This window comes from Megalobrama amblycephala, linkage group LG7 (genome assembly GCF_018812025.1).
Source record: "Megalobrama amblycephala isolate DHTTF-2021 linkage group LG7, ASM1881202v1, whole genome shotgun sequence".
Classification (NCBI taxonomy): Eukaryota; Metazoa; Chordata; class Actinopteri; order Cypriniformes; family Xenocyprididae; genus Megalobrama; species Megalobrama amblycephala.
Genome location: NC_063050.1, coordinates 21642625 through 21667657, shown reverse-complemented (window position 1 = coordinate 21667657; position 25033 = coordinate 21642625). Strand labels below are relative to the sequence as shown.

At 37.0% G+C, this 25033-nt stretch overlaps 2 protein-coding genes across 7 annotated transcripts in view; one reads left to right on the top strand and one right to left on the bottom strand.

Moving 5' to 3' along the window:
• The window catches only part of evi5l (ecotropic viral integration site 5 like), a 62209-nt gene extending 49842 nt beyond the window's left edge, over nucleotides 1–12367 (top strand). For 3 of the 5 annotated variants that reach the window (XM_048196536.1, XM_048196537.1, XM_048196539.1), the window contains one exon: nucleotides 744–3931. In XM_048196536.1, the coding sequence (XP_048052493.1) occupies nucleotides 744–863 (120 nt within the window). In that variant the 3' untranslated portion in view covers nucleotides 864–3931. Of the gene's footprint in view, nucleotides 1–743; nucleotides 3932–8068; nucleotides 8107–8793; nucleotides 9058–9146; nucleotides 9321–9642; nucleotides 9763–10701; nucleotides 10868–11051 lie in introns of those variants that run through there. The other 2 variants (XM_048196540.1, XM_048196538.1) reach the window with 2 other exon arrangements.
• LOC125272016 lies at nucleotides 11636–23984 on the bottom strand. 2 transcript variants are annotated; one of them, XM_048196534.1, is made up of 18 exons: nucleotides 23419–23984; nucleotides 23132–23290; nucleotides 22891–23009; nucleotides 22431–22599; nucleotides 22114–22226; nucleotides 17281–17935; nucleotides 17033–17157; nucleotides 16394–16622; nucleotides 16131–16267; nucleotides 15968–16058; nucleotides 15125–15247; nucleotides 14658–14830; nucleotides 13917–14014; nucleotides 13710–13837; nucleotides 13354–13534; nucleotides 13104–13245; nucleotides 11966–12035; nucleotides 11636–11779 (listed from the first exon to the last, which is right to left on the bottom strand). In XM_048196534.1, the coding sequence occupies exons 1-18, from the start codon at nucleotides 23774–23776 to the stop codon at nucleotides 11754–11756; spliced, it is 3096 nt and encodes a 1031-aa protein (XP_048052491.1). In that variant the 5' UTR covers nucleotides 23777–23984; the 3' UTR covers nucleotides 11636–11753. The 2 variants fall into 2 exon arrangements, with proteins under 2 accessions (XP_048052491.1, XP_048052492.1); XM_048196535.1 differs by having other exon boundaries at nucleotides 11636–11765; nucleotides 23419–23980.
• Nucleotides 23985–25033: the final 1049 nt, after the last annotated feature.

The window sequence follows — 25033 nt, the reverse complement described above, 5'->3', positions numbered from 1 at the left end:
GAGTAGACTCCAATGTTGAATGACAATATAACCTTATAAAATTCATAAATTACACTGTTGAGTACCTAGTGCATAGTGCAGGGGTCAGTTCTAGAGAGCCACAGTCCTGCTGAGTTTTGCTCCAACCCTAATCAAACACACCTGAACAAGCTAATCAAGGTCTTAAGGGTTACTAGAAAGCTACTGGCAGGTGAGTTTTTATCAGGGTTGGAGCAAAACTCTGCAGGACAGACATTCGCCACCCCTGCTATAGTGCATCATTTGGGACGCAACTACAGATTTATCGAATCATACGTCATCAAAAGTGGTTCACTTCTGCGATTATAGTACGATATCAGCAGCGAACCGTACAGGAGTTCACATGAACCTTACCCAAGACCTCCACGTTTTAGGCGGACTTGGGTACAGTTCGGAAAACGGCGTTCACATCATCCAAACGAACCAAACTCTGACATCAATCAAACCCGTGTGCGCACAAAAAGTGCTAGTGTGAAAGCACCCTAATTTAACCAGACACGCACTCAATCCCTTTGAGCATAATATTTTCACAAATACAAAAGCCATCTTGAAATGAGGTGGCAGAGGAAGGGAAAAAGTAAGCAGGAATACATACCTTCTGGTACACTTAAAGTTTGGATTTGCAACATCCAATCAAATCTTTGGCTTTGGAAATCATAGGATTGTCACGCTCGGTCGGCACCTAATGTAGGGACCATCTCTCTCTTTGTCTACTGTTTCTTTAGAGGCTTGCAGCAGAAACGGTGCCTCTCTCAGCCTGGACGTTCTTCGTTTTACTGTATTGTTCTTCTGAAGAGGATGTGTTATGTTTATCTCAAACGCAACAGACACTACAATCACTTTAATGAAAGGTAAAGGCTGAAGGAGAAAAAGAATGAACAAAGTCGTATTATATAATGTAATAGGGATGTTAATAGTTACATAGATGATGAATATTACCGTAGCTCATCCATGTATATGTGTGTGTTTTATATAAAACAATGAAAGATGATCAAAATTTTGGATGGGAAAAAAATCCATTGCAAAGGAAAACTATTGTGTGTCAACATTGCCAAATGTTTTTTATGTTATTTATATGTTTAATTATTTTATGTTTTTTTTTTTGTTTTTGTTTTTTAAATAATGTTAATGTACATGTACTTCATGCATACAGAGGCCAAACTATTTAATTCATACTATTCTTCTGTGCCAATCCTGAAAACTACAGGGTCTCCAGAAAAGAGATTAGTTTAAAAAAGGTAAAAAAAAAAGAAAAACAACTGCTGCTATGACATTTCTAGTTATTTTATTATTATTATTATTATTTAATATGTTCACGAGGATAACCCATTTCCCATGTAGAGTAGATCTATATGTCCAAGATATACTGTGAACTTATTATTGACTTGACGCTCATCGGCAATGAGTTGCCTAGATTTGTATTCGATTTTGATTTGCATTTCACAATTCCACGTTTAACCACCTTAAGTCAGTTATTGATCCTGACTTTTAACTGTAAACGTGAGATTTTGGGTTTGTGCTGATTCTAAAGCAACTTCCTGAAGCATTTGTGATGACTTGCTCATGGTTGTTATTGAAGAAAGTCTTTTTGATTTGTAGAGCTACGGCTTGCTTGCATTTGATTGAACTACCGAAGGTTTACAAACGTAACTACTTAACTAAAGGACACTTGATACAAAATAATGTTCGATTTTGTATATATACATATATTATACACTTGTCCTCCTTTTAATCAAGTTTGGTCACTTAAATTATTCTACCCGCTATTTCGTAACCATCTGTCTCAGTACTGTCTACGATGTCGTGTTTGTCTGACCACACATGGTACATCAGTGTCATTGCCCTTCCCCACTACTGCCTCATTTTACTAAAGCTCGGCGATCGTTGCGTTTATCAGACATTTTAGGTGTTTACATGACTTTCTGAGAGCGAAACATTTCCGCCCCTATGCTCAGACGAGACATTTGCACCCTTTACTGGTTATTGACAAAACCTGTGAGAAGCTGCTCTCAGTTATATCTCTGACACTATGATGCATTACAAGACATTGAAAAAAGCATTTACAGTATGTGCTGAATATGAAATGGAAAGCCGTTTAAGTGTGTTCATAAAGCATATTTCCTTTTGAGTTGTTGTCAGCTCTAGATAATCTGGGGTTGCTGTTTTAACATACCACAGTGTTGTATCGACTGAAATTTGTCTTCTGTTGTCTGCAAAATGGTGAATGAATGGTTAGTGTGGAATTGATTGTGTGGAGTGGCTATGTTTTCTTTCATCGAACCTGTTGTAACCCTTTTACTTATAAAATATCGTCCAATAATACTATTTTATGCATATGGACTTTTATTTTGGTTCATTTTGGAGTACAAATGAAAACTAAACTCTGATTTAGAGTAACATCCTGTTCCCCAATGACCTCTGTAACATATAAAAGCATCCACAAAAGAACTGTGTAATGTTTATGAAGTGTTCTTTGCAAGTAAAGGAAGTTGCTGTGCACCTTTCATTTCTTGGTGGTCTTCAAAGTGAAACCTTTGAGGGTCCCAGTAGTTGAAGAACTTATTCAAGAAGTCATTTTACCAACTTGTTCTGGTTTGGGACTGTTGGATTTCAGATATTCTAAGGAAACTGTCCTCACAACTTGATTACAACACACAACGGTTTTGTGGTGTGAGTTTTAGCTTCTGAAGAATATTTGCTAATAGGAAATCAGAAATGGCTGTTTTGAAATTAACTTGAGGGAATGAGAGTTTGGTAACTGTTGTTGTTAATTGAGTCGGTTTTGTTTTAAACAAGTCATTTTCACAGTATTTGAAAGGCTTTGTACAGATTATTTGTTGTAACCTGACCAGGAACGTACCATTTTTAGTTTGTCAAGGGGTGTCTGATATGGTCAAACACATTTCCCTCACACATTGAGCTTGAAATTTCAACCTTTTTCACAATGGCATAATTGCTTTGTGATCTGAAGAAAAAAAATGAAGAATGAAAAATATGGTGGTGATAATAATGTGGTATAATGAGTCTGTTTTCTTTGTGTAAAGTCTTTCACATATCTCTATATCAGTGTTCCGGTTGAAGCTGAATACTTTTGTTATCAGAGATGTTTATGTTGCATCTTTTTATCTCTCGCCTTTTGTTTTGTTTTTAAGGTTGTCGTGTCAACAATGTTCATAATGAAACCCTAATTTGTTTCCTAACTACAACAAAAATGCATAAATGTAGGATTTTATGCATGGGTTTGAAGAAAACAGCTGTTCAAAACAACATTTCTCATGTATTGTTTCACACCTCCTATATCAGGATATGTTTTAAGTTGTAGTAAACTAAATCATTCCAACAAGACCTGTTTCTTTTTGTTGTTTTTTTAAAGAGAAGTGTGGAGTACACTGCCTTATTTATTTTTATTTATTTGATTTTATTTTTGTATATAGCGCATGTAATGTCCTCAAAGTGTTACAAGCATACAGAAAATATGCATACTATGCACTGTATTGAAATTTCTTTCAAATGTAGTATGACTGTGGTATTTTAAACACTGTGTGTATCAAAACAGCAACCCCAAAAGCAGAGGTCAAAGGTCAAGATTTCATACACATCACATTATGCTTTCAGGTGTAGCCATATTAAATAAATGGCCAGCGAGGGCATGAAGTCATAAAGCAGAGCTGATGTGACATCATCTCCTCTATAGTGCTCCAATAGCTGCCTTACCTCCTTTCAGCAGTCTGTAAATGTCCAGTAGTCTCCCTGTCTTACATCCTCTCTCTCCTACAATTTTACTGATGTGTTATTAAGAATGACAGTACTAAAGATTATATAAATGGCAGTGTTATCAAATGATGATCCAGTGTTCTGTATTTGATGATAAATAAAATGTATTTAAAAATGAATAAACATTTACATTCGCAAAGTTCAAAAATTTGCTGTTGTGTAGGTGTTATTTTGCATCAAGGTGTTTTAGAAGTTAAAAAACGTTCTTCATTTCGTCCTTGTGATCATTGGTGGTCAAAACAGCCGAAAACAATAAGCAAAATTTCTTTTAATGTAGGCTACTATGTTAAATATTCACCTCTGAATTATGTAACATTTATGTCTATATAAAATAATACCAATATTAGAAAAAAAAATAGTAAAAAAGAAAAAAAATCCATCTAAAATGATGGACCAAATCAACAAATCTCACAGCAATTCGTAACAAATTTGTTTTGGCGAATTAGTGGCTAAATTGTATGAATTCGCACAATCTCATCTGCTTAAGCCCCAGTGACGGGTATGTTTTTTTGTAATAATCATAGGTTTTTGTACGATTCACATTGTAGGAATTTATACAAAATCATGGCCTCATAACATAGTTACGTTTTCCAGTGAGATCATGTTCACTGAAAAAAAAATTCCCCATAATTCAACTTAAAAATGTAAGGCAGTAACTGAAGTTTTTTTTAAGTATAATTAAATGTACAAGTCATTTCAAATCTTAAAAAAAAAAAAAATAATCTTGCCTAGTTAAAGGGTTAGTTCACCCAAAAATGTAATTTCTGTCATCATTTACTCACCCTCATGTCGTTCCACACCCGTAAGACCTTCGTTCATCTTCAGAACAAATTAAGATATTTTTGATGAAATCCGAGAGTTTTTTTTATCCTCCATTGAAAGCGATGAAATTACCACATTCAGTGTCCAGAAAAGTAGTAAAAACATCTTTAAAATAGTCAACATGACTACAGTGGTTCAACCTTAATGTAATGAATCGACGAGAATACTTTGTGCACGCAAAAACAAAACAAAAATAATGACTTTATTCAGCAATTTTTTCTTTTCCCTGTCAGTCTGTTAAGCATTTGGCACAATGATATTTCATCAAAATATCTTAATTTGTGTTCTGAAGATAAACGAAGGTCTTACAGATTTAGAACGACATGAGGGTGAGTAAATAATGACAGATTTTTCATTTTTGGGGTGAACTAACCCTTTAAATTTTGTATAACTGAAAAAAAATTGGAATTGGAATTTGAAAAAAAGAATTGATTAGTTAAATCAATGGGAAAAAGCATTTGTTATGACTTACTGATCATATATTTTTTGACAGTGTTGGAATGATAGAGTCCAACTTTGGAGCCCATTGACTTTATTGTATGGGTAAAAACAGAGATTTTTCAAATAATTTCCTTTTGTTTCACAACTATCTCATACAACTAACTCATCTCATGTGCACACAATTTTAAACATATTTCAAAAGTGCATTCTAAAAAGTAATTCATAAAACCTGTTACCACAATAAACGCATGGTGCAATTAAAAAATTCTATTTTATTGATTTAATTAAATCTTTTAAGTTGCAAACATTATTTTGTTGAGTTCAGTTTACATAATAATGTTGATCATTACATTAACTTAATATTGTGCATAATTTAAACTCAAATTTCTCTGTTAATTGATTATTTAAAAAAGAAAAGTTGTAGTAACAATGAAATTATCTTGAAAACTTTGAAATTGGGTAGTGGATTTTTAGTTCCCAGCATGTTGTTTATGGGACTGGATAAGAATCTCGAATGTTGAAATTAAGTGTTATTTTATGTGTTTTTTATTGAAAGCAAAGACCTGTTATGTTTATGTTTGACATTTAAAAGACTTTGGTTAATGTTGATGTTTTTGTGACATGTTTAAGAGACTTCATGAAGGAAAACACTACTGACTCTATAAGCAATGACTGCGCTTATGTTAGTGGCAAGTAATCTCTTTCTCATTATATGCTAAATAAGTTAGCATGTGCTATGATAGCTGTGGATTTGAACTAAAAGATAAGATTGATTGGTTCCAGGACTACAAGTCAAGTAGTTGGAGCAACTTAATTTCTTTGAGTAATCAACTTAAAAATGTGTTTGTTACAGATAATTAAGTTCCTGTCAATCAATATAGTTTGTTGGTTGAAAATAATTTAATTCTAAGTTATCATTAAAGCTGCAGTCTGTAATTTTGCCTCTTTGTTGCCATCTCTGTTTGAAACCTGCAATTGCAGTTGTTTGCGGAATTATCATCAATTATCATCGCGCAGATGAATCTAATGTTTGCTGTCAGTCACCACACCGATGTGGATATAAATACTATACTATAAATGATCTGCTTCATCCTTGATACAGCCTACTAGCTGGGACTCCGTCTTTATGTAAACAGACATGACATAATGACGCAAAGACCAATGGCTGCATGCTTGAATTTCCCGCGGAAACCTACCAGTACCACTCGAATTAGAAAACATTATTACAAGCTTGCCGTTGTGAATCGGGCTGAGGTAAGGAGATAGTTTTGAACACTGGCTGGTTATGTACATGCTCAAAAATTCATTTTGGATCATTTTTAACCAAAAAATGTTACGGATAATCATGCAAATTGTTTTTTTGTGAATTATCAATTTCTAACATGTAGGAAATTTGATTCTTAAAACTCAGAATGGTGCTTTCTTTACATCTGGCTTAACCTTGGTTAACTGCATTAAACCAAACTTCTTTCTATTTTCTGCCCTATAGTGAAAATGTCATGTTGGTTGGCCTAAATGAGGACTTAATGTCAGTTAACTATATGGTTTTTAGGCATGGGCAAAAAAGCAAAGTCTTGTTGCACCTCACACAACCACACTCTCCACGGTTCGTCAGTCTTTCTACAGTCTCATCACTTTTCCCTCTCTTCCTCTCCTCTTCATCCATCTGCATGGGGGTCTGAGGTTGTTTGCTGCCTACCTAACAGGGGCAAAAGCAAATCTGAGATAGAATGATGTGTCATAATCGCACCTTCAAAACCATATCGCGCTGTTAGGCCTATTTATGGTTTATATTTGCAATGAATGACTATTGCAGCATTTTTTTGCAAGGCAAAAGTGTTTTTATAGTCATCCACAGCTGAAAAAAATAATTACTGTTCAGATGTGTATGCAACAGAAACTGTTTTCTTCTCGATGAGACCACCCTGATTTATTTTGCTGGTAGTTTTCCTTCGCACTACAGCATCAGTTACGGTTAGTATCAGTCGGGTTTGTAGAGCTCGAGGCTGAGCGCGCGGCGGAAACTGACGCGTCTGTGGTCGGCCGTGATGTGAACGCGCGTTACCTCGCGAAGTTTCAGTTTTGCTGCGCTTTAAGGAACGCGCACCTGTCCTCAGTGATTTATTACTGCTGGTGACAGAGAGACATACGACACCGTAGTTCGGCCTAATCTCTTTGCAATAAATACAGCATTTTTATACTGCATTTAATGTGCATTTTATTATAGAAACACCTCGAAAAACTATTGGTTGCCTCGGGGCGGGTCTGGTAAGTCTTGACACTTTATTTAACAAGTTTAAGATAAGTTCGTATTGCACCAGTAGCAGTAAACTGGCGGTTATTTTTGAAAATAGCAACATTTCTGCTTTGAAATTAGGTTAAAGTTTTATTATTTTTTTTAAATTATTTTTTATTTTTATTTTTTTTTATGTTAGCCTATACATGATTGTGTCATTACATTTTAATAATACCCCTAAAACCGCCTGTCCACATTAATACTTTAAAAAAATTAAATGATATATTAATCTTAAAAATAAATATCTATCTTTGAAACAGTAGCCTACTACTGTGTCCTGGGAGGAAGGGGTTAATATATTTTTATGGGGTTTTACAGATGTGTCATTGTCAGATATTAAAGAAAACATTTTTAAAATGTGTGTTATATCAAAATCTTTATCCTGAAGATTCTGGTCACGAAGGGTCTGGTGATGTTTAAAATTAATAATTTGAAGTGATCACACAGATCATAAAGACTTTTTTATATATAAATATAATATCTTCTATTTAGTAGCCTATGTTGCAATACCAGAAACACAAAATGGCTTCTACCTTTAATGCATGTGTGATATAGGCTATTTGACAAACAGTAAGATGTCAACACATGATTTTCTGTCTGTGGTGATTCAATTAATGAAAATAACTTTGAAACTACTGTCTCTATTCATTCATTCACTGAAGTAATGGTTAGATTTGCTATACAACTGTTTACACAATTGTTAAATATTTGTTTTAGGTTTTGGAGCCTGCATTTGTCACAGTACACAAGAATCAGTGAGTACATTTTTGTGTTTATATTTTGCCAGCTTCATAACTTAATGTTGAAGGATACCGATAATGACCAAGACCAAAATGATTCATCATAACAATTATCATCACTGTTTAAGTTTGAGCATTTAATGAACTCTTATAAAACCAATACGAATTTGTTACATGCTCGCCTTCAATATACAATACATTTAGCTTATTAAATATCCCTATTTTCAAATTTAAATATAGTTCACCTTGGCTAAAACTCAACATAACATCTAAATCATTTATTAAAATGATTGTAAATAATAGTGTTTCAAAAGAAGTCATGTAGTTGGTTAGCAGCTTCTGACTTGTAAGATGAAAACAAATTTCCATTTAGTATCCTGGGTTCATATTTCATAGTTATTTAAAAATGCTTTATCCTTTTATTTGGGAAATGCATTTTTGCCCTCACAAAGGCTGTTGCTTGCAAAATATGGAGTCACTGATGCTGAATCAGAGCCGAGCATGCAGAGCGATATAGGAAACATTCTTTTAGAATCTGTGCTTTCCATTAAAAGCATAAATCAAAATTTGGTTTGTCAGCGCACAACATTCAGTCCTCATTTAAATCATAATACGTATATATGCTGAGATTTAACACGCATTTAAAATGCATCATGTTCGTGTATATATGGTTGTCATATATTTTCCTCTCTCCATTTTTAGCCCTCCACGACAGTCTTCTCTGTCACTGGTTCTAGCTCTCTCTGTTCATCATGCCTCGTTCGTTTCTGGTGAAAAAGAGCAGGAAGGGAGGCTTTCGTTCTTCTCTCCCCATAGCCGATGTGCCCTATCTAGGCCTGGTGGGCTGGTCTGTCCCCGTAAAAGTCGCTACCTTGCCAGAGGAATCAGGCCAAGAGATACAACCATATTCTCCAATTATGCAGCAAAATAGCACACACAAGAGTCCCGATAATGGCTGGAAAACAGGTATGTTAATCAACAAGATTTATTGAGGGAGTGAGGGAGTGAGTGAGGCGTCTTGTATGATTAATACTTGTTCTTCATTGGTTTCTGCAGATCCAGCAGGTTTCCGGTATGGCCCTCTTCCGTCTCCAGTGCCCTGGTTACCTGTCAACTCTAGAGACATAACAGACATGCACGGGCTCAACAGCAGAGACAGTTCTCTGGACTGTTCTCTGACGAGTCCTCGGAGGGATCAGGGCCCCAAACAGTGCAGCTTATGTGGCAAGGTATAGCATTTGGTGTCAAAAGTCAAAAAAGATGATCTTATGTGACAATCTTATGTTCTTATGTAACACAGTGAAACAAATTGTGTTCAGGCAAACCTTCGAAAGAAATGCTTTTATTAAAACACAAACCCACAGTGTGATCAGGGGTCACTTGATCAGCTCCTCCAGTCCATAAATAATATAAAAACATGACAAAACATCTTCCTTGAGTAGTACTTAAGTAGACTATATTTTGGCCTCAAGCCTTTCCAGTGACAGGGGAAAAAGCTTTTCACTTCCTGAGACGTTCTTTAAACAGGTCTGTTTTTAACTTTTCCATTAGGTTTTCTCCTCTCTTGCTCGCCTGGAGTCTCACGTGTACAGATCGCATGGTAGTCATCATCATGGACGCTCTCTGGTATTCCATGACAGCAAGGACCCAGGGATGCCGTGCAGGGTAAAGGTACGAACGTTAGTTTGCAATGACTTTTGTGTATTCACGATCAAAAGTTGTTAAATGTCTCCCTCTGGTGCTGAATACTGTAACTGCAGCCTTAGTTAGTAGTTGAGGTGTAATTCTTGAAATTGCAACTTTATCTGCCAATTGCAACTTTATTTCACTTATTTTTTCATATATGTCGACTATAACTATATATATGTTAGTATAAGATATGTAGTTTAGTAGGCCTACATACCTTGTTTCTGTACATTAAGTGAGTACAGTATGTTATGCGAGTACAGAAATAAGCAGACTTTTTTAGAATTAAGTTACTTTTAAACAAATTATATATTATAGTTAGTTATTACATAGCCTAAATATACGTTATCAATCAAGAGTTTTGAATAATTAAGATTTTTTAAAATGTTTTTGAAAGAAGTCTCTTATGCTCACCAAGACTCAATTTCTGTGATGATTAAATACAGTAAAATGTGAAATATTACAAAGTTTTTTATTTGAATGCATTTTAAAATGTCATTTATTCCTCTGACAAAGCTGAATTTTCAGCATTATTACTCCAGCCTTCAGTGTCACATGATTTATGATACAAATTATGTATTAGTTAGTTATTACATAGCCTAAATATATATTACCAGTCAAGTTTGGAATACATTTTTTTTTTCATGTTTTTGAAAGAAGTCTCCTATGCTCACCAATGCTGCATTCATTTGATGAAGATTAAATACAGTAAAACAGTAAAATTGTGAAATATAATAAAAAAAAAAATAGTTTTCTATTTGAATATATTTTAAAATGCTATTCCTCTGAATTTATTGCTTCTAATCATTCTAGTGCATGTCTATATATAACATTTCCTTTTTCATAAAAAGAACTGTTTAAGCAGTCATATTTCAGTATGCTGTTTTGATGTGCATGTGATGATTTGTTCAGTTTGCATTTCAGGAACGAACATTTGAGTGTAAGGAATGTGGGAAAGTGTTCAAACGCTCATCCACTCTGTCCACCCACCTCCTGATCCACTCGGACACACGGCCATATCCCTGCCAGTACTGCGGCAAGAGATTCCACCAGAAATCCGACATGAAGAAACACACCTTCATACACACCGGTGAGACTCACCTTGATCAGAATAAACATTGAACTTAAACACAGAATAGAGACATTTGTATAAATGAAAGGTTGTCCATTGTCAGAACACTAGAAAACCACTGCAATCTGCATTCACAGTATACTGAGTGCATGTTTTGATTGATCCCGGTTTTACACTAAGGTTTACTTTGTGTTTTGTTCAGGAGAGAAGCCCCATGTGTGTAAAGTGTGTGGTAAAGCCTTCAGTCAGAGCTCCAACCTGATCACACACAGCAGAAAACACTACAGACCCTTCAGCTGAACACACACTTTCCTCCAGGAGGACCCGTGTGTCTACAACCTTTGTGAATGTACATTAGCTTTACAAAACACAAAAGTATTATAAATAATAATTATCAAGTCCGAGTGCTTATTTTCTTCTATATGTAAAAACCAAGTCATCATTTCTTAACCTAGCGTTACGTCAGCTGTAAAAATGAAACTGTCACCATAGCTGCACACCAGTAATAAAACAATGAATGCAACAAAAAAAAAAAGTGCACAATTAAATGCAACGCTGACTCATATAGATGGATCCAGTGATACAGAAATGAGTCAAACAGCAATGCAGCTGACAGCCGCAGGTTCATTTGAGTCACTGCAAAACATTTGTTTATAGCTATCTGTTTCACAATATACATGTTGAACTTGTGCATAAATCTAGTATCAACAAGTATTTTCACAGCTTTTTCTTCTAAAATCCATCTAATTGGATGCCATTTAAGTACAACTTCGGCATAAGAAAATGACTGTTTCAAAGCTTTATTGTTTTTCAATTGTTAGTGAGACACTGCACATCTGTCAAACAAAAAGAATGTAGTTTAGTAGTTGGGTATTATCCAGCTCACACATCTTCTCTCAGAACTTCACAGAGGGATCTGGAAAGAAAGTGCTTTGGGTGAATGAAATACAAATCAGCAAAATGTATAACTGACTAAAACAGGAGAGTAGGACAAGTGAGCTTCTCTTGTTAAGAGCTCTAGAGACTGTATAGTAGACCTATTTAGGGCCAAAGCTATTTCGGGGGGGGAAATTGTGGCCATAACTGCATACTGGGAGTACAATGGCTGACACTCACCTCCAAAGCAACCCTCAACACACGGACCATCTGAGGGCAGACAAACCTCCGTTGAACACATAAAATAAATCTGCAACAAGCCAAAAAGAGATGTTTTAAAAGTTAATTCAGTAACATTTTATTTCAGTGGTCCACTTTAGACATTCTACTAAGTAACAGTAATTTCGCAACTACATGTCAACTGACTCTGAGTATTAGTAGACTGTCTGCCAAATATCTGCTAACACTTGGTCTCCCAACAGACATTCAACTAAATATAAGTAACTTTGAAATGGCGTCAACTTATTCTACTACCCCGAACCCTAACCGTTTACTAACTGTAACTGTACTCTGATGAGGGTTAGTTGATATGTAGTTGCAATTTACTTATAGTTAGTAGTAGAATGTCTAAAGTGGACCATCGAAAGAAAGTGTAAACGTTAAAGGATTAGTTCACTTTCAAATAAAATTTTCCTGATAATTTACTCACCCCTATGTCATCCGAGATGTCAATGTCCTTCTTTCTTCAGTCGAAAATTAAGGTTTTTGATGAAGACATTACAGGATTATTCTCCTTATAGTGGACTTAAATGGCCTCCAGATGGTTGAAGGTCAAATTACAGTTTCAGTGCAGCTTCAAAGGGCTTTAAACAATACCATATGAGGAATAAAGGTCTTATCTAGCGAAACAATCGGTCATTTTCGAAAAGAAAAAAAAAAAAAAATACAACTGTATATGCTTTCAAAACACAAATGATCTCCTTGCGTGTGCTTCCGCTTACCGTATTCTTCAAAAAGCTTACACTGTATGTCCTTCCCTATTCTACTTACAGAAAAAACAAAACTGGCACCACGTTCGTTCCATAAGTTAAATAGAGAAGGCGTAGGACATAGGTATCCTTTAAAGCTGCACTAAAATTTTGACCTTCAGCCGTTTGGAGGCCATTGAAGTCCACTATAAGGAGAATAATCCTGGAATGTTTTGATAAAAAACCTTAAAATTTCTTTTCGACTGAAGAAAAAGACATGAACATCTTGGATGACATGGGAGTGAGTAAATTATAAGGAAATTTCATTTGAAAGCGAACTAATCCTTTAATTCAAATTTTCTGTGCATATTTGACACAATCTTCTAAATACTTCTAGAGCTGCTTTTTACCTCCTCCTCTGCCAGCAGGTTGGCATCTTCAGACAGGAACTGGAATGTAGTGATTGTGAATCGTCTAACATGATTGGTCAGGGCCTCTGCAGGCGTAGGAGGTGGCTTGTGGGTTGGGGTCTGGTCAAGAAAATTCGGGCACCTGAAAAGGGTATATAATTAATCTGTTGCTTGAGCAGATAGATATTTTGACAGTTCAATAGATAGATGATTTTCTTTGGGAAAAGAGGAAGAAACCTCTCCCTTGTACCCGTCATAAATAAGGATCCAGGCTGATTTTGCAGAGCGCGGGTATGCAACACAGTAATGCACCAGCAGCGTAGCTGTGGGTTCTGGAGGGTTTAGCAGACGCACTTCCAGGTAAAGGGGTTTCCCCAGCAGCACATGCAGGGGCTGGTGGTATTGTGGGTAAAAGCTGTCATAGTGCTCATCTGAATGAAAAGAGGCTGCAGTTAATGCACAAAATCTTATAAATCACTTCTTTCTTAAAGTAATTCATGTGTACATCAGTTTCCTGAACACAGAAACAGAATACACCTGCAGAAAATAATTTATATTTTCCAGCATATTATAAGATGATTCAGCTAGGCTTCGTTGTGAACAAACCTTTTGCAATCCTAAGCTGAACTCCAAACACCCCCTGAGCTTTGATAGAAGGTCCGAGGGAGGGGCTTTTCACCAGGTAACCCACACTCACCACAGATCCGGGTAAATACCGACACTCAACCAGTAGCCTGGGACAACGGGGAACATGAAGTCTCAGCACGTTGCTCGGTTCTTTGAGTATTGGTGTGACTGTATTTTCACTTGTACCTTGCAGGCGAATCTCTAGTGATGGTGCCGTAATTTAGACTGATGGGCTGTACTCTATTCAGGATCTCTACCATGTAGATGACTGTTTTACCCACCTCCTACAGACAGTTAAGTTAGACTTGCATGTATACATACTCTCAGGGTGTGTTCACACAGGGCAGGTTTGGTACGATTGCTAGTGTGGATTGGTTCATTTGAATAAATGTGAACGCTGTCATCCACTCCAAATGAACTCTGGTGCAGTTCACATAATATATAAACGCAACAATCCAAAGACATCTGAACGAACCCAAAACAGGATGTGATGCTTAAGCATAACTGGATTTTCTAGTCAGTCATGATGTTGCAAATTTACAGTTCAGTACAAGCTTTGGAACTGCCATTTTCTTATAGCAGATCTTCATTTGTGTGCAACAGATGAATTCCTGCCACTGTTTTGACTCCTTTACACATTTCATAAGCTGTTAAAAATACCATCATATGTATGCACAAACAAGTAAATTAAGCCCAGTATGGAGCGTTGTTTCAGGTGTTTGGTTAGTTTCATTGCAAAATGTGTCAAAAGCTAAAGCTCATACGCTTTTTGTTTATGTATCTTTTGGTTCTGAGTTAAACATGACAGTGTGAGCGCTAAGCAAACCAGAACTAATTGCACCATTTTCTTTTTTTTGGTCTGGTCCAAAAGAACTACAAGTGTGAATACACCCTCAGATACATAACAATTGCATCTAATCTACTCACATATCTGTGCACCCCACATTCATCCAGTGGGATCTTGAAGAGGGCCAAGTCAGCAGTAACTTTGTCAGGTGTGCAAGGGTTATTGCCAGCCGTGACAAGGGTGGCTGGGGAAAAGGGTGGATCCGCGACAGATGAGTGAACCGAGAAAACAAAGTGTCGATCCATTGTGCACTCTGATTGGGATACACAGAAAATTGCACAGGTGTAAAGTACCATGTTTCGCTTCACGAAAATGCCCATGTTAAGAAATCATTTTCTTAAAAAGAAAAAAAAAAGGCCAACTTTATACAAACAAACAAACACACAAACATTTTTGTAAAATATGGCTGTCAGTTTAACACATTTTGTTTAAAAGATTTTGCACATTTACTTAATTACTTTGAGACTGGTAAAGAGTACACATCAAGTACCAATTATGAATTAAGGTTTATTATTTGTTTGAATTTAATAATGTTTGTCCAGCTCACCGTCCATGGGGTAATAACACGACTGGGTATCTACACAATAACAGCAGCCTCTGTCATGGCACTCTAATGATGATAAATCCCCAGATCCACAGACCAGCCGCTGATCAGGTGCGACATTACATTCTACACAATAAAAATGTGAATTTTAATGTTTGAGTCCATTCAAAGGCAGTACAAGTAACATGAGTTACGGGAGGTTAAAAATAAACAAATAAGCAAGCTCAGCCTCGCCTAGTGTAGCCAGACCTTTCAGAAGGTCTGGAGTTCATGGCAGCTTTAATTAAAGGTGCTCTAAGTGATCCTGGGTGGATGTAACTTCCTGTTGATGTTCGAAGTGTTGTCAAACAAAACAGAGGCTAGCTAGACCCTCCTCCTCCTCCTCTTAAATAGGAAAAATATCTAAACTCTCTGGTCATTTTTGAGTGAGATGCTATTGGTCTCATCAGATTCAATGAACTATGCTAAGCTATGCTAAAAGTGGTACCGCCAGACCCGGAGATCGGCTGAATGGATTCGAAAATGGTAAAACTCAACTGTTTAACTCTAGGGGAGTTGGAAAATGAGCCTATTTTCAAAAAAAGTGGAGTGTTCCTTTAAAGAATGCGACACGCATCTCCCGGAAATTCTGTAGAATTCAGCAATTCAGATGGCAACTTTGAACTCCTTTAGTGTTTATAATTTTATGCCTTATGCATCTGATGTTCAGCCAGTGGCCGGTGAGCGTGATGTCTGAGGTTGAGATTAAGCCCAGCCCAGATGAGAAAAAGTAACACAAAAGTAACTGCAATACTTTAAAAAAGTAACCTTCCTCAACACTGTTTATAAGAAAGATTCATACTGTACCTTGACTGAAAGAAGCCTGACATGACAGAAAGGACTCAACTGTACGCCTTTCCGGTGTCTGATATTTTAATATAATTCTGTACTGCCCATCCTGATTAAAAGAAACAAATATTCATGAAGTCAAAGTCATACGATTTGCATAACAATTAATGACATCACAGACCTTTTGAGTCATGTGACAGGAAGAGTAAGGCAGGAGGACGTTGATGGCACCATCTTTACCCCTTCTTACAGAGTACCCACAATAACTTGGAGCCTTCAATATGGGAGTAGCTTCTGTTTTGATCCCACCGGAAGCAGCTATAAAAGAAAACAATGTCAGATTAAAAAATTTTTTTTTTTTTTTTTTTTTTACATAAATCATATGACCTCAAACTTTACTTGCCCCATTGTCATGGGAATCAATAAAACAGACCACAAACTCACCTTGTACAATGAGCCCAGATGTTGGTACAGGAGGTAGTTTAACACTCATATGTTGGCTAGAACACACCACCTGAAATTGAGGTGATGGTTGAGCAGGTGTGTATATGAATGGAGGAACTGTAGGTTGTGTGCCTTCATCTCCATCGTACTGACACTGAAGCTGTAGGGTCCGCAATCGCAGTTGAGAGAAATCCCAGAACCTTACATATAGAGAGATCACTGTGGGGGACTGAAGAGGTAAAAAGGGAGAGGAAAAGAAAGGAGAAAGTATGAAAGAAAGAGTCATGTGATACCTGATAAAAACTATATGCAATATGCATAAATTCACCAAAAGCCATTCCTAACTCAAAACTAAATTTTTTTAGTAATTAAAAAAGAAAAATCACTTCAAAATATTTCATTTCATTATGCAGCATTGTTTTTGTTTGGAAAAGGGATGAATTGTCTCATTACTAAAGACAAGTTGATTATTAACCTTCTTCTAGCCTTTAGAATTTCCTTAAAATCATAATTACTTTTATATGAGATTTGTTTAAAATACACACCACATTCCAATTTTGAATTAAGGTTTAATATTCCATTTCAATTCAATAACCGAGTTATTCAATAACACAGGAATATGCAGCACTGAGTGCTCACCTTTCTTTGTGTGTGGCAGGAAGGTAGTGGTGAAGAGAGCTCAACACTGCCACCTCTAGATTGGAGTACGTAGTTACAGGCTGCTGGGACAGATGCGATGGACATCCAGGTATTTGTATTCACATCTTCAAGTATTAACACCACAGAGAAGAGCAAAAACACACAAAGTTTTCATATGTTTAATATGTGCATCAAAGCAGTTTATATTCAGCCCAGTACAATGAAAAGGTCACTATACTCTAGCTCACCTTTGACTTTAATGGAGTCCATTCTAGCTGAGGGCAAAGTTGCCATTAATCTGTTCTGCATGCAAACAAGTGATGGAGACATCTTGGGGGGTTCTTCAGTGGAAGTCAAAGGAAACACAGGAATCTGGGGGAACGGTCTCTCTTGTACAAGTGGATTGTATGTAGGTTGAGAAAGTGAGGTCCAAGGCATTGGCTGGATGGTTGGTTGTGAAGCAGTGGTCATGGCTGGCTGATGATATGGGGGATGATGGTACATGATGGGGTACTGAGAACAGAATGACTCAGGATAGGGGGGACAGGATATAGGCTTTGGTGCATAGGGTGGAGGGGGCGTCACTGGGTATTGGGGTACCATCTGTTCATGTGTATGTGGTATTTGGTCTACAGGTAGAGGCAGATGTTGTTGTATGAAAGGTTCAGGAGGAGCATCGGCAGGAGGTTTTAGATGAAACTGTGGTACTGCAGGTTGTTCATTAGGAAGCTGAGGGATCACAACAGGTTTAGTTGAATCTGGTTTAGGTGTTACAGGCTGCTGTGGTTCATGGAATGGATGAGGATGAAGGTAGGGAAGAAATCGAGACAGGTGGTAAGGAAATGGACAAGAGAGGGTGAACTCCTTTCCGTCCAAGATGACGACGACGATGTTCTCTCCATCCTACAGAAACGCAAGTGAAACTTCTTGAACTGAAATATGGCTCATATCTTCTCAAAGCAAGCAGTTTCCATCAAGGATCTTGTGTGACATTGAGGACACTAAGTGTTTTAGTGATTTGTTAAGATATGAAAAGCTTGTTTCCGCCATGGAATAAAAAAATAAATATCCTGACCTCTCACGACTGTTGTCTCATTACTCAAGACAAGTTGATTAGTGCGAGCCAGGGCTAACAGCGTGCCGGGCTGGGCCTATGGCCACAGACCTTAGGCACCGAGGCCAAAATCAAGTTGCGTTTCCACTGTCGGTCTGCTAGCTCCACAGGGCTGATCTAAAAACCGCCCTTAAACACACCACCCTTGATCAAACGTCACACAACCCAACCCATTTCAGCGTGTAGACCATCACCTGACTACAATTAGCTCCGCCTTTCACCTCGACCGCACCTCAAGCCCCAGCTGGCCCGCTTTGGACCAAGGTTTTTGGCGGGCCAAAAAACCTGTGCCTTTGGCACCGAGGAAGCACCGAAGAGGCACAATCAAGCCCCGGAAGTGACAGTGGAAACGCGACCGGCCCTGGCACGCACTAGCACGCCCACCTTTGGCCCGGCAGTGGAAACGCGGCTACTGATTGTCTCATGTCCCAATACATTTCATGGAGAGGGCGGGGTTTATGACCTATACTGCTTCCAGCCACCTGGGGGCGATCAAGACACTTTGGCTTCACTTTTCAGGACTCGTGTGGCACGCTTGCTTTCAATAGAGTACCTCAGAGATTATGTGTTTTTGTATGCAAAACCCAGAAGCGAGTTAGCATTTTAGGACTTCCTGTTCCATCGCCCTAAATTCTATGGGTTTTTGCTAAATCGCCTGAAACAAGGGGTGCTTAATATCCCTCCTCGTTTCCTCGCTCCTCCGTCCTCCATCCTATGACCCGGAAACTGATCGAGCTCAGCCATCTTGAAGGACATCTCAATTCTCTAATTGCACTGCAAGGAGGCAGGGAACAAGGAGGCTTCGCAAGGAGTTATGAGCGAGGATACACAGGTGTATCCTTTGCTGAAGTCTTTCTCGTCTAGAAACCCAACGAACGCATAAATTCTCCTCCCCCTTCATATCTGTCACAATTTAAATGTATGCTTAACTTTTGCAGTTTAAATAAACTTTACATCTCACATATTTCAATGGGGCATCTTGCTTTATTAATATTTATTATATTTTTTTAAATAACCAAACTCCCACGAGTGCAGCTGATGACGCTTTGAAGTGACGCTAAAGGGAGCGAAGATATATCATTTCAATTCCTCCATCCTCGCTTCTTTTCCTTGTGTCCTTCCCTTGCATCCTGAAGGGGTGGAGCTAAGACGCAAGGAAAGGAAGCAAGCAAAGGAAACAAGGATGCACAAATAAGAATTGAGAAGCACCCAAGCTCTATGGTTAGCAAAGTCTCTAAATATTTTCACGTTTTGATCTATGACATAAAACACCATTTATAACCCGCTTGTGATTTTTTTAACCTTTATTGTGTCTTAAAAATGGTGGTTGCTAACAAGCTGCTAAAAGGGACTACTTCCTTTGGCGGGGACTTTAGAGGTCATCATGACAAACAGGACATTTGGACAGCATTTCTCATGAAAAAGTGGATAAGCATGTTGGTGGTGACGTTGATCCGCGACCATAGTGTGCTGTAGTCCGTTTATAGCCTACTGTTAGCTTTTTATATCTGACGACTTTATTTAAGCTTCAAAATGTATAAATGTTGTGTTAACTTAATAGACAAAACGTGTAAGTGTCATAACAGTGTTAAACACAGAGCTTATTTTTTTGTGATTTTCCAAAAGTCTATGGGAAAATTGCATAGGCTTTCGTTCGAGGGAACCCGTGCGCCGCTAACTTCCGGGTTGGCCTACAAAAACACGTCATCTCTGAGGTACTCTATAGACCTCTTTGGAGCAGACGTCACAATGACGTCACTTGCAGCTGCGCGCGCATAGTGGTTGCAGAAAAGTAGCAGTAGCAATTGGAGGAAAATGTGCAAAATCCACAGAATAAGAGAAAAACGTTTTGTTGTGCCTCTGGATGTTGGAATCGGAATGCAAAAAATATAGTCTTCATTTTTAAAGAAAACCATCGTTGAAAACGTCCTTTGAAGCTAAACGGAGACGTTTCACAGACTGGACTGATGACACCTGCAAGGATTAGTCTACTATTAAAGCAGGAATTTGAAGTAAACAGTAAGTCTACATAATATTCACATATGCAGTTCAGAGGACATACATACATAGCAGTTACAGCATGAAATAATATTTAAACCTATAACATTTTACACTGATAACTTTTAAACAGTCTATAAAATTTTTATTTCACAATTCTGACTTTTTTTCTTGCATTTGCGCGTTTATGACTCCCAGTTCGGCCATTATAACTCGCAATTGTGAGTTTATTTTACAATTCTGAGGGGAAAAAAGTCAGAATTGCGGGATAAATTGCAATTCAGAAAAGACAGGATAACGAGTAGGCTAAATATCACAATTCTGTTTTTCTTTGTAAGAAATGTGAGATATAAACTCAGGTTTGCGAGAAATAAAAGTCAGAATTCTGAGACATAAACTCGAAATTAACTTTTTTTTATTCTTTTATTTCGTGGCTTCCATAGACTGGTACTGCTCAACTGTCATTTTCTGCAACCAGGTAGGCTCCGCCCATAAAAAACGTCATCGCTGTTTGCAAACACCAAATTGGTCTATACATTTCATGGAGAGGGCGGGGTTTATGACCTATACTGCTTCCAGCCACCTGGGGGCGATCTAGACGCTTTGGCTTCACTATTCAGGACTCGTGTGGCACGTTTGCTCACAATTCAGAATTTTTTCTCAGAATTGAGAGATATAAACTTGCAAATTCTGAGAATTGTCAGAACTACAAGATAAGGTCGCAATTACCTTTTTTATTCCATGGTGGAAATAAGCTTCCAGAGAAAACCAATGGTAATTGAAAACCATGAATTGTGGTAGAACATAGTTGGCAAGGATAGGTACTACTACAATTATCATGTAATTGTTGTTAATTTCCTAAGCATCATTATTATGTTGGCTATAATTAACCATAAATTATTTTATATTTAGTGTAAGCATTGGTATTGATATCAGTAATATTTTCAAAATGATACCAAGGTAACACCATACCAGGTATCACCCATCCCCATGTCACATCACATTATATTACTAAGTGAAGTTTTACACAGTCTAGAGTCACTATTTGGGTATTTTTCATACTATTAATGACAGAAATTAAAATCAAGTACAAGTACAAAAACAAGTACAGTTTACAAAGTTGCGTAAAATTCACAATTGTGGTAATTTTATCTCAAGTGTAAGACACTCAAATTACCTTAAAGGATTAGTTCACTTTCAAATTAAAAAATTTTCTGAATATACTCACCCCCATGTCATCCAAGATGTTCATGTCTTTCTTTCTTCAGTCGAAAAGAAATTAAGGTTTTTGATGAAAACATTCCAGGATTTTCTCCATATAATGGACTTCAATGGCGCCCAAACGGTTGAAGGTGAAAATTACAGATTCAGTGCAGCTTCAATGCGTTATACACGATCCCAGACGAAGAATAAGGGTCTTATCTAGAGAAACCATCGCTCATTTTCTTAAAAAAAAAAAAAAAAAAAAAAAGTTTTAAGTGCTCATCTTGAACTAGCGCTCTTCTTCTCTATTAGAATTCCAGCAGTGTAGACACTGCTAAGTGTATTACTGTCCTCCACAGGTCAAAGTTTGAACTAATTGTTATATACTTGCACTAGCATATTGCATATGACAATTTAGTTCAAACTTTGACCTGTGGAGGGCAGTTCAAGATGAGCATTTATGGTTAAAACGTATAAAAAAATAATAATAAAAAATCGAAAATGAGCAATGGTTTTTCGAGATAAGACCCTTAATTCTCATCTGGGATCAATGTAAACTGTAATTTTGACCTTCAACCATTTGGACTCCATTGAAGTCCATTATAAGGAGAAAAATCCTGGAATGTTTTCATCAAAAACTTAATTTCTTTTAGACTGAAGAAAGAAAGACATGAACATCTTGGATGACATGGGGATGAGTAAATTATCAGGAAATTTTAATTTGAAAGTGAACAAATCCTTGAATTTCTGAATTTATGTTTCTTACCGTCACAGTCACACATTCAGAGCTGAAAGCGGTATGAAGTAGAACGACCTCAGGAGGAGAATATATGCGATATGCACATGTCTCAGATAGGAGAGGCAGTACGTTCCCATTCACTGCACATTAAAAAAAATGGATTCAACTGTGAACAAAGTAATAACAGTTTTATGCAAGCTTCTAATTTGGATAGATGTGAGAACACTGAATTCAATCATATTTGTATTAAAATAAGGTTAAAAACCATTAGCTTAATTAAAGGTGAGGCTTCTGCTCCAGTGACAGCCAGAACAAAAAACAGCACAATCTTAAATGTGTGTTACCTTTAACCATGTGTTTTTCAACAGCTTCCTGGGCGCCTTCTATTGCAATGACCATACCAAATTGAGAGCACAAGATGGAAGGAGTTGGCTGTGAGACCACAGGTGTCATAGGACAGGATATCTTTATGGGACTGCCCCACCACTGCAGTGATAGAACATAATTGCCATCCTGTAGAGGAAAGACTGATTAAAATTTGGAATCTGGGAATAAAATAATTTATTATTGATTAAACAGCAAGCAAACTGTCAGAAATGTGTCGAAACTGTGGTGTTCTAACAAAACGGTCAGCAGAGGCAGAGCAAATACAAAGATTTCGCAAATTCTGGACTAGTAATGGCATCAAGAACTTTTAAAAGTTTGTCTTGCACTTAAACCAATAGAGTACTTTTTTCTTGTTCTCTTTGCATGCTTGCTAAATACAAACTAAAAAACTACAGTATAAGATGACATATTTGGCACCTCTTTTGTGATGTAGCACCCATCATATGGGGCTATTAGGACCAGATCGTTCCATGTGACCCTGATAGAATATCCACAATATGTAGGCACCTGGAATAAAGGCAGTGGGGCCGCATTCGCTGTGAATAAAGCACACCAGATACTTGTCTGTAGAACCAGCAGGTTAAAATGTTTAAAAAAAAAAAAAGCATCCAGCATCAACATAGAACCTGAACATTAATAACAGTCACTTTATTCTCACCTCTGACTACAAAGATGTGCATGTATTCGCTTCCAGAGGCTGTTAAGGTCATTACCTCTTCTGAGCAGTGTACCATGGGTAATGCCAGCCACATATCGGTCGACTGGGGGCTAGACACACTTTGATACATTTTCCTAGAGATTTCTGGTCCCCCAAATGCTGTCCATAAAATACAAAAACGTGCAACATGGTTCTCGAATGAATTGCGTATTCATGTAGGCCTATTAACCATTTTAAAGACAAACTAATATATTCATATTATCACATTTAGAAAAAGGAAAACACACCTGGGGCGTCACCTTGAAATCCAGCTTCGACTTCGAAAGCTCTTTTGTGGAAACTTCTGAGTGGAGTTTTTTCATTGTTCGAGTGCATAGATGCACTGTCGTTTGACTGTAGAGGTATTGTTTCATTCTTATTTTTTGATCTCGCACGTCTAATGCGCTTTAAATTCGGACTTGAAAGGTTCGATTCCAATGCACTGCTTTCGTCCACAAAATTGAACAACAACATACTACTAGGCCTACTGCTTCCTCCTGAATAACCTTGCCGCTCAGACGTAGCGCTAAAAGAACGGCAATTGAGATAAAGTGATATTGTTAATAATATAAAGACTGTAGTTAATGTTTTTAGTTCGCAAGACATCGCCAGTTTGTTTTACCTCGCATGGGCAAACGGCGAATCCAATCAACAAATTAATATAGACCACCTGCAAATATGGTCACTTGACACTATTTTTTTTTTGTCGGCAATCACCGTCGTTTTCAAATGTAGGCTGCCTTAACCATCTGTTGCTCTTCGGTCACTTCTGATCGAATTTAGTTTTTTTTGTATTGTATTGTGTTGTGTTGTTTTTATTTTAATGTAACTTAATCGGAATGCTACGAAACTTGTTGAATTGTGGCACAGCCTTATATGTGATACACACACAAACAAACAAACTGGTATATGGTTGTAACAATATGGCAAAATTGAGCCAGAATACTGAAATAAGAGGTTGAAATTGGATCAGATCAAGATGGCTCTGATAAAGCATTCCTGTATATTTTTTTTGCTGTATTTTTATAAAACTTTGATGTTATGTGCAAAACAATGTTTTCCCTGTGTTCAGGTTTGACTGTAATAATAATGCAAAACTGAACAATATAACACTAACATTTAAAAAAAATATAAACTTAATATAATATAAACTTTCACAAGTAGTCTTTGATAATGTCTAAATATCCAAATGCAAACCTCAATAATATCTGAAAACATTGATCTCAGAAATACAGCCCTGTATATATTTATAGCTTCAAAATTGTATTACAGAGGATTTTCTTTCTTTCCCCCAGATGACACCTATGTGCTTTTTCTTAAATACTGAGTAAACTGAAAAACAAATATTTTTATTTAATATAGAAATACATTGTGCATAATTTAGAGATAAGTTCAATGAAACTAAAAAGAAAAGTTACACTCAAGGTGTTGTCATGTTTGAAAGCTTTGAGGTTAAATTCATGATGAAAATAGTTGGGAAGGATAGGTACTATTTCAACAATCATGTAATTGTTGTATATTGCATAATTATGTTGGCTATAATTACCCATAAATTTTACATTTAGTATATCTATGTCAGTGATTTTCAAAATGATACCAAGGTAAAGAAGTACCACTCATCCCCATGTCACATTATTACTAAGTGGACTTTTACAAATAGAGAGTCGCTTTTTGGATGTTGTTCTAGATATTTCTGGAATTGTATAAGATATGGCTTCTGGAGATAATTTTCTGGAAACCCTAGGTTTTTACAACTACAATAAGTGCAAATAAAAGGCTTAGATTAAGGCAGTATTAGGCCTTAGTTCAATTAGGACACTTAGGTAGCTTTTTTAAACGCCTTAGAAAAAGCATTACTGGTGT

Bases quoted from the DNA above. Each gene is read 5' to 3' on its own strand.
- LOC125272016 (XM_048196534.1), bottom strand. From the start codon at position 23,776: ATGTCTTGCGAACTAAAAACATTAACTACAGTCTTTATATTATTAACA. The intron at 22,227-22,430 runs GTAACACACATT...TTTAATGTGCAG, and splicing joins TGAAAAACACATGGTTAAAG to TGAATGGGAACGTACTGCCT. The intron at 13,246-13,353 runs GTACAAGGGAGA...TACCCTTTTCAG, and splicing joins TGGATCCTTATTTATGACGG to GTGCCCGAATTTTCTTGACC.